Source organism: Solanum lycopersicum, chromosome 9 (genome assembly GCF_036512215.1).
Source record: "Solanum lycopersicum chromosome 9, SLM_r2.1".
NCBI classification, from domain to species: domain Eukaryota; kingdom Viridiplantae; phylum Streptophyta; class Magnoliopsida; order Solanales; family Solanaceae; genus Solanum; species Solanum lycopersicum.
In genome coordinates, this window is record NC_090808.1 from 69,761,080 (window position 1) to 69,771,482 (window position 10,403).

General features: G+C 36.2%; 1 protein-coding gene across 2 annotated transcripts; it reads left to right on the plus strand.

Moving 5' to 3' along the window:
- The first annotated feature begins 781 nt into the window (after positions 1–781).
- LOC101253626 (uncharacterized) lies at positions 782–8,516 on the plus strand. Of its 2 annotated transcripts, none has more exons than XM_026032750.2 (4): positions 782–1,370; positions 2,413–2,650; positions 7,273–7,450; positions 7,678–8,516. In XM_026032750.2, exons 1-4 carry the CDS (start codon positions 782–784, stop codon positions 8,284–8,286), a joined length of 1,614 nt encoding a protein of 537 aa, XP_025888535.2. In that variant the 3' UTR covers positions 8,287–8,516. The 2 variants fall into 2 exon arrangements, with proteins under 2 accessions (XP_025888535.2, XP_004247975.2); XM_004247927.5 differs by having other exon boundaries at positions 7,783–8,516.
- The last annotated feature ends 1,887 nt before the right edge of the window (positions 8,517–10,403 follow it).

Here is a 10,403-nt window from a genome sequence, read left to right on the forward strand (position 1 = left end):
TCTAATTTTAGCCTAGATTCAGTATTCCAAAGTGCAAACATCTAACTAGTTGTGTATTTTTTAAGTCTACAATCAGCTAACGTCTTTCGCTATGTGCTCTGCTTTGCTTAGTATGGGCTCCTTCGCTTTGAATTTTTTTACATTACTCCCGTGTAATAAATTTATCAACAAGATTTAGCTATGTGTATTTGTCTGACAATAACTAAATGTTTGTCATCTATAAAATTTCTGATTGTTTATTTAACCAACTCTATACAGTAACAATAACAATAATTGATGAATTCATGACTTGAGAGAAAATAATAAGATTAGTTGCAATTTCTGAATCTCTACTTTAGCTTTGCATATTTTGGTAATTATTTTAGAAGATAGCTTATTGGATAAGATGCCATAATAATATAAATTGTTATAACTTTATATATACATTCAATAGTTGTTCAAAAAAATATAGAGTAGAGGTTTGGTGTTTGAATTCAAAATCGAATTTTAAATTGAGCTCTCTACTCGGATTTAGATCAAGTGTCAAAATTACAAGTATAGTCTAAATTTATGATCGGTTAGGGTTAAAATTTGGATGTCGAGTCGGGGGTATTAGGATTCGGAAGAGAGTTTTTGAGAATTGTTTTATATTTTTTTTAAAAAAAGTTGGAGGAAAATATATTTTACTCCATACGAAGCACAAACCCTATATGATTATTACGTGCCAAATAGTCTTGTGTTTGTATAATATATAACCCCTCGAAAGTCGAAATGGCATAACCCCAAACTCCAAATTACCATCATGGCAGACGATTTCGGTTCTCATGCTTCTTCTGAGTTCTCCAACACCAGAGTCTCTGAAAATTCTAAGAAGCTTAATGTGTGTGCCTCTGAAACTCAAGAATCCAATACCCATGATGAATCCATCAAGAAAAATGATGAAGAGAAGAAAGATGATGGGTCTGTGAGGTGTTCACTCAAGATTGAAGTAATTGATGATACTGCAATGATTGATATTTCTCAAGTTGGAAAAAGTTGCTCAATTGATAAAAATTTTGATGGAAAATCTGGAAGAAATAGGAAGAAAAAGAATGCAAATCAAATGGTTACGGTTAAAGCAAAAGATAGGAAAATCGAAGAAAAGAATGTGAATGGCGGCTGTAAAATAAATGGAGGAGAAGAGAAGAGGGTTTACTGTAGAAAGGAGTTGGAAAATTTGAGGTTTGTTGGAATGGAACAACAGAGGAAAATGTGGGTTGAGCTGTACTGTGGGCTTGGTGATACCGTGCAAAAGGAGTATGATGGCCTCGTTGACTCTAATACGCAAAAGCACATCCGCCTGTCTCGAAGTCGCAGGCACATTGGTAAAGAAAATACCCCCGTCATTTCTGGTGCGTATTTTTGTCTTCCTTGTTGAATAGTGGTGGCGACCAATGCTGTTTTTTGTTCTTGATAGTATAATTTGCAGTGTTTCTGAAACTGACAGTAAAGATAACAATAATGGAGAAAAACAACTTATAAGGAAACAGTAGCAACCACAAAATAATGTGATACCCTAAACACAATCAACAAGAAGTGATGGTGGAATTAAAAGCAATAAACTATAAGAATATGGCTAACCCCTCGAAAATTAAGTCAACAATCCATACCTACTAACCTTCTACCCTAATACCAACCTTCAGGCAAGTGCAAGTTTAGATGCAACTTTGGTGATATTGTGGATAATATACTCTTGACATCATGATATGCTACAGCGCCTACACCTTTTGTGTCAAAATAATTACTCTATTTCTTGCCTTCATGCATTGTTTGCTTCCCTACACATTCTGTTGTGGTTGTTTCAATTTGATGGGTTCCTAAATTTCTGTTGGCACAGGTGTTTTGGCAGCAAAAGAACGAGGAAAACATATGAAAGTTTATACACAAAGAGGCATGACATATATGAATCTGCAGAACACTTTATGTTTACCTGGCCATTAGGTCTTTAGTATTGTCCCCAGTTCGTGATAAAGGGTTGAAGGAGGAAGCATTTCTAACCATTGTCCAATACCTCTGCTGTACAGAAATGTTTTGGGATGAGCATTGATTTCTTATTTGCTCATTTCTCACCACAGTGATGAATCTGATTGTAGATAGTTAGCTCTTGTAAATGGATCACTGATACAGTGGCTAGATAGAGTGATGCTATGTTTACGTGTATCGTTCATGTAAGTAGAATGTAGTACACTGGAAAATAGACTACTGATGTAGATGTATGGTCTACTTTCATTGTAAAGTGACTGAATTGATGAATTTCATTTGCATTTGAAATGAATAAATCTCTCAACTTGAAATTTCCTTGAGAATGATATGTTAGTTAATTTTGTGTTTTTTCTCAAACCTCTGTACTTAGAAGTAGTCGAGTGTATGTGAGTAATCATTCATGCCTTTCAGGTAACGACCATTCAGAGCTCTTGGATGATCAAGAAGGGAATGTAGACTCTAAAAATTCTCTTTCGGCATTTCCTCCCAGTAGAGATGATGGCATCTCTTGTGAGGGTGAAAACAATGTTTATGAAGAAAGTGATGATGATTATAGTAGCATTCAAAGACCCGCCTTTAAAGTTACAGGAGAGCCTGATTTTGATTCTGGTCCTCCTGAAGATGGGCTTGAGTATCTTAGGCGTGTCAGGTACCATTTTTCTATCTGTGTCTAAAAGGGTTGCTCTTAGCCTATGATCGGATAATATTATGAATGTTGCAAAAACAAAATGAAGGCTTTTTAGTCCATCTGGATGATAAGTTTTGTCTGAAGCCTCTTATAACAACAGAACATATACCCTGTGTAATCCCACAAGTAGGGGCTTGAGAAGATAGAGTGTAAACAAACCTTACTTTCTTACCTTGGGAGGTAGATACTCAAGCCTCTACCTTTTCATAAAAAATGTAAATTGTAGCTTATTATAACATTAAATAACCAAAGCACTTCCAAACCATTATAGGAATGCCGTTTAGACTACATGCTCTTCTAATGTTCATGTTCTTTTAATGGCATCCCTAATATTTGACAGCCTGATTCTACTAGTGTGGCTAAAGGCAGATATGTATGGAGATTGATAAAAATAGCCTATCAATTTCTCTTTGATCTCATTATCTCCTATCAACATTAGTTGAGCATTGCCGTAATATGCTTCACCTGGTTTAAATCCTTACTCCTTATCTCTCTCCGTCCTACTTTTTAACCATTTCTTTCTTCCTCCTGTGTCATTAGTTTTTGGTACAAACTACTAAGGGCTTCTTCCAAGCTATTAGTTAGGCCATATATGGCTTCTGCTTTTGTTAACTAATAGCACTATCTCTTAGCTCTAATTAAATAAAAATATAAGTTATATTGGGTTTCGATTTGATTGTCATAGTAAATAGATGAGACAACATTTATTAGTTTGCCTTGGTAATGAAATAAGTTATATAAAGAGATGAATTAATAAAAACTGATTTGAGTTGGGTGGGTGTGGTTATGATCTATGTTTTGCTCGGACTCTTCAAAATGTCAATGGGTGTGTCGGATTCGCCAAATGTAGTGTATTTTGGAGAATCTGACACGGGTGCAGCATCAAAAGTGAAGAGTCCACGCAACTAAGGTTATGATCTCCTATTTAGCTTAAATTGACCCTAAGTTGCTCAGACTTGGGTCGACCTTGCCATATAAAGCATAGTCTGTCGACTACATTCACAGGAACTGGAAAAAGGGACACCATGTAAGTAGGTACTAGGTAGAGCATCTAGAACAATATTAACAGAGTGACCCCTCCCACCTAAAGACAAAGATTGGCTTCTCCAATTTGCCAACTTCTTTTCATTTTCCACTTCATTCCAAATACAGTTTTTTGCCCCAAGAGGCATATACCCAAATAAATAGTTGGTAACTCCTATTTTGCCACCAAGAATATTCACCCTATCTTGGAGATTGATCAGTTCATATACTGGGTACAATAAGCATTTTTCCGGTCTATGTGCAACTCTGATATGACTTAAAAGAGGATGAAGCCATTTCAGTTTTAGAGAACAAGCCCATAGGAAACCCAAAAAGATGATTTCAATTGTGAACATGTCTTCTTCTGGTGACTAGTAAGCTCCCTACATGACTTGGCTCATCTGGTAGCACCAACAGTTTGAATTGACCCCTTTCTATCCATCTTAATTGCTTATGGTTAGATACTCTTAACTCAAGGGGGATATATCCACTGAGAATATAAGGTGCCTTGCTCCTCGGTGGAATTACTTTTGGAAGTAAACTCATACTTTTCTGAAATCAATGACTCCCCTCCCTAGATGGGATCACTGAGAATATAAGGTGCCTTATTCTTTTTTTTATCAAGTCAATATATTTTCGTTATTGACATGAATCCCAAACGCAAGTGGAATACCAAAAAACTTAGAGAACCTACAAAAAGGCATGAATCTTTACAATTAACATCCGGTCTTCTATACAACAAGGAAATATTTCTTCTAATTCTAAATTATTATCTTTTTTAGATTTGCTAATACCACAAGGCATAATCACTTGAAGCCTCTGCAGCAACTTGTCAATCGTAAAAGAGAAGAAGAAGAGAACTTTATTGATACTGATGACAAAAATGAAACAAGTAAAAAATAGGAAGGTTTTCCTAATCCCTGGGTAACCAACTTACCACCCTGAACTATGTACAAACATCTGGTAGAATGATTACACTTATTCTCTGCTGCCATAATCTACAACTATGTCACTTATCACATCCCATTGAAGCTTCATGAGATAACTGGCATAACCACAACGCTCTCCTACTAACACAGTCATACAACGAGTGGAGTTTTTCGTTCTTTCAACCCAATTGTACCATGCTTCATTGCATAAATGTTCTCCAAATGTCACAAGACTTGTTGCAGGGAATGGAATAAATTCTTCTTTCCATCATTGATAGCTCATTTGTAGCCGATTATCTTAAGTAAATGATTGGAGAAAAACAAAGAAACAGTAATCTGAGAAAACTGTCCTACCTGAACCTTCACTAACTTTCTACCGAATTTTAAAAATAAAGAAAAAGTAAAAAGAAAACAGGCCTCTCGGAATTCTTGAGGGAAGTGGATATTCTCTGACTTCCACTTTCATATTTTTCCATTTTTTCATGTGGTCAATGGCCTTCTTATGAACTCCACCTTAATGTTATGTTTGTATTGCGTCCGAACGCATACGTAGTCATACAAGTAATATATGATTTTGAGTCCAGATATCGTACCGACATGGACTTGTGATTTAGATATTTACTAAATTAGCTTAATGCTTATTATTTATTCAAGTGAAAAAATATCTGGTTATTATTTTGAATTAGCTAAACAGGAAATAAAAAGAAAATAACTAATGAACAATCAACCAAATGAAGACCAGATTTTTACATAATTAATGAGATGAAATCGATATAGGGCTACGGATTCGCTAGTATCATGTTGAGTAATCACTTGAACTGATTACTCGATATGTCTCTTCTTTTTTATTGAGTTACTTGTTGCAGGTTGATAGTACTTATTGAGTATCTTGCCAACAACTCTTAAGACTACCCAACTGTCCCTAATGCGCGTATATGGTTATGGTCGTCAGCTAATAGTGAAGTGCATGTATATTTCTTCTATATCAACTGTGCAAGACTAAAGGGTATCATATACACATTAACGAAACGATTCTCCTTCCCTAGGAGGTTCACGAACAAGCTCTACTTCCTCTTATTACGCTCGCAAATTTCCCCTTCCTAGTCCAAGTAATGAGTTAGAAGATACAAATAGTATTTGAAAGGTGATCAAACAATCAAATAATTAAGCTGAAGAAGAAGTAAGTAACAACACGAGTTGGAGCACGGCGATAACTATCTTAACAAGTCGATCCAAGTTCATACAACAACAGTCATGCAACTACCATAATCCTAGAATGAGATGTTTAGCTCCACGTAGCTCCTAAAAATAAATAAATATGGAGAAGACATGATAAATAAAAATTCTTTGGGGTTGTAAGTTACCTTTGTCAAAAAAAAAAAAAATTCTTTGGCCTTTACGGCGGCTCCTAGCTCTTCTTAGGTCAAAAGTTATGTAAAACCTGCGCTTAAGGACCATTTATATTGTTGCAGAAATCCCAGACAAAAAAACTAATCCAAAATAATTTGGGAAAATCAGAGTTTGGTTTGCCTGTCGCAACGCGGCCCGCTTAGCACGACACTCCGCTCCTGGGCAGTTGTCCAGTGAACTAATATTTTACCCATCCCTTTGTTATCTTTTGCTTTTATTTTCTTTTTGGCTTTTGCATGTGTAATGATTAGACAATCATATGATATCATTTGGATTTCTCCATCTGCACGTGAGCCTTTTCTCCTTATTCTCAATTCTCACTTTTTATTCACATTCTGATTCAGTTCTCTTTATCTTCACATTGCTTTATTCCTACACTTCAAATATATCATACTAAGCACAAATAGTATAATCAAAATATTCAACGACAATGAAAAGTACTAAAATGTGAGGCAAATAGTGGCTAAATATATGTATTTTTGGCCTCACATCAGTTTCCTTCGGTTAGGAGCAGGGAAAAAGGGGAGTTACTGTGTTTATTGTCTTAGCTGAATATTCTCATTATCTTCCAATTATTTATTGTGGTTGCAAGTGACGTAAAGGTTTTTTTATTCCTGAACAAAAAGGGAAGTAAAGAATTTTTTTTAGTTTTTCGTATGTCCAATTTTTGGGGTTGAAGAAGCTGATGTGGAAGCCAATAAAACTTTAAATTCCATGCCTTCCATTTTCTACCCGGACAAGCAAAATGGACATCAACACTCCTGTTACCGCTCATCTTGTTAGCTCAACCTAAAAAAAGACATTTATAAACTTGCCCATGGCCAGTTTGGTACTCTTCTTCAGAGATTTCAGCTCTGCTGCCAAATTATCCATGCTTTTTTCTCTACCACAGTAGGAGACTAGGCTACACATCTCTCTTGTCCTGCAAAAGGCATACTACTTGTTACCCTTCAATTTTTTTCAGTTCTAGTTTCTTGGTCACCAGTAACGTACCTGATGTATTGTTCACTTATGCTCATGCTTAATGAAGCTCTAATTCTAGTTATAGAACAAATGATAGCATTTCTTAGCTAAATTTTAAAACAAGACCTGGAACTGGTGGATGTTTTTACGAGTTAGCTAGACATTGTGTTTCAAAATTTCTTCATTTTCTGTAACCCGTTCAACTAGCCATGACATGAAATTTGCGCTGAAATTATATGGATGCTGAATTTGTCCTAGATGGGAAACATTACGGTTGCCCAAAGTGAAGGTTGCAGCGGTTCAAGGAAGTAAACTAAACAAAGAACAGACATCTTACATGCCCCAAATTCCTGATATTTCAAGCTGTCTAGAGCACTTGTTGCCTCTCAAGAAGTGGGAGGAAGCATTCCTTGCTGATTTTTCAGAGCTAAGACTGGTATGTTCTTCTTGTTTGTGTTGAAGTACTTTTAGAATTGGAAATGAAATAGCTCAAGTCATCAAAGTATCCTGTTACAAGCTTTGCTCCTTTTCCCTGAAAACATGATCAGAATTCAGAACTTAAAGTTGCATGATGGATGTGGGTTGGTGTCATTATTGGTTTTGGAGTAGGTAGTGCTCCTGACCTATGTTTTCTCTTTTGAAGGAATGTCTGTTTTGTTTCAGGCTTTGTCACGTTTAGAAGCTAATATCGGAAGTTCTAGGCAGCTGCTTTCATCAACCATGGTTACCTATGTTTTTTCTTTTGAAGGATTGTGTGTTTTGTTTCAGGCTTTGTCACGTTTGGAAGCTAATATTGGAAGTTCTAGGCAGCTGCATTCTTCAACCTTTGTTGATAAACCACACTCTTCTGATCAGCTTCCTGAAAACATTGTTCTGGATAAGTTTGATGGTTTGATGTCTGGAGAAGACGAGTCTTCTATATCAGATGCTGGTGATGATCCAAAGTCATCTCCTGCCAATAGCCCTACCTTATCTGTTATCTTAGGAATGGATGCTGTAGGTCGAGTTTCAATGTTAAGGAAGCAAATTACAGCTGTGCAAAGCTTGAGCGCTCTTACAATGGATGACTGCTTGTGGCTGTTTGCTCTATGCGCTGCAGTTGATACTCCTGTCGATGCGGATACATGTGCATCCCTACGGTCATTACTCCGAAAATGTGCAAACTTGAGAGCTGACAAGTCCAAACTTGATGATGAAGTTATTATGCTTAATATATTGGTCACAATATGTGGCAGATATTTTGGACAGTCCGAACAACGACAATTTTGTTAGGGACTTGAACAAAATGTACTCCCATCACTTTCCAGATTTCTTCGGTCACAAGTAATATTATTATTATTGTTGCAGTTGTAGAGTATTAGATTCATGTTTTGTTGTCTTTGTAGTTTTTGTTTTTCCATCTACTTGTATTAGATTCATGATTTAGTGCAAGATTTAGATTGAGTACGCACAAAGACATACTCTATAAAAAGAATTTTGGTTATAAATGAAATTTGAATGCACCTGCAAAGGATGAAAACAGAACAATTCTGATCTTTTCTGTGGTTAAGCTACAATAGACGAAATGGAAGTCTATAATGACTCATTTGATATTTTATAAAGTTAACTATCTATCTACCAGGACAAATTTGTAATTCTTTGGATATATATTGCTAATCCAATCATCGGTTTCCGTCCTTCTCTGATGACGAGTGTCTTTACAAGTAGTAAAAGCTGCTATTGACTGAGAGGTGATTTCATTCAGTCTCTTTATGTATCCAGTCTTGTGCTGTTATGTGTTGTATATAATGGGAGAATGAAGTTTTCATTTTTTAATGAGTAAAGGTATTAATATCACATTCATGGATCAAATTGCCAGTCCACTTAGGAGTGATCTCAACCAATTATTTAAGGGTTTAATGCAACCATTGGGTTGAGGATTTGAAGGTATTTAACATAAACACTTTTGGGTAAATGGTTGTGGAGGGAGAAGTTTATGAAGCGGATGAATATGGAGAAATGGAAGTGTAGCGAGAACAAATAGGATGATCACTTTTGGCTTTTGGGTGTGGTGTGTGGAGGAACATTATGAAGCTTTGTATAGGGTTTCTTGCCAAAGGGAGTTGTCTGTTCAACAGGAACTTTGAGGCAGAAAGAATTTCTAGAATTGGAGCTTTAGAGACTGCTAGTTTTATTTCAAAAGCAATGCAAACCAAATCTTGCTTAGAGTTGGGAATAACCAAGTGTTCTCTGACCAGTCCTTTTATGAGTAGGGTGGAAGAGAGTTTCCCATGTGTTTTTGTTTGGATACCTCAGGTGTCTAGGAAAGTCTGTTTCTTTGCGTGGTTAGCTACTAGAGGGGTGATATTGATGATGGAGAATCTTAAAAAATAAAAGGTTGTCTTCTTGAACTAGTGTTTCCTTTGACGTGGATCATATTCTATTACATTGCAAAATAGCCACAAGGTTATGGAGATATCTTTGTATGGTTTGGCATTTCTTGAGTAATGCCAAGATCCAGTGAAGGAGTTGATGTACGATTGGAGGAGCAGAACTAGATGAACAAGGCATAACTGCATAAGGTGTGGAATGTAACTCATCTTGCTCTAATATAGAGATGAGCTTTGCTCGATTCACAAGTATTCTTCAATCCCTTATTTTCTTTTGGGTTCCCTGCACCCATGTAGTTCCTGGTTATATACATGATTGGGTCTCTTTTGGACAGAACAATATCTTGTAGGTCTTTTCCTTTTTTTGTTGTACTCTTGTATACGACCAGGTTGACCTTGTTATTATCAATGAAATCATTTACTTGATTAAAAAAAAAAGAATATCAAACCAATAAAAACAGGTGAATGTTATGTCTGTCAGTTGATATCGTTGAGCACATACTGAATGCGGAGGAAAATTTCTTGCATTTTGGTAGTTTGATGAGGATATGAAATGAGCTTGACAAAGTGTTCTCTTTTGGCTTTTAGCTTATTTTCATACTTTTTTGGTCTAAAAGTAAGTGCTTAAAAATATTTTTATCTTTCTCCAAACACCCAAAAAAATAGAAAAAGAGCTTGAAAGCTAAAAACACTTTCGACAAGCCAATTCAAACACCCTTTTTGGTTTCGGTTTAATACCTAAAGCGGCGAGGAAGGTGTGTTTCTTCCTGTGGTTAGCTACTAAAGGAGTGATTTTGACGATGGATACTCTTAGAAAATGAATGGTTGTCTGCTTGAGCTGGTGTTTCATTTTGCAAAGAGGCGGGTGATGATGTGTATCATATTTTGTTACATTCTGATTTACAAGGTTATAGGGGGACATTCAGATGATTTGTTGTTTCTAGGGAAATGCCGAAGTCTGTGAAGGAGTTGATGTTCAACTGGAAGAGTGGAACCAAAAGACGAAGGCACAAGGCGTGA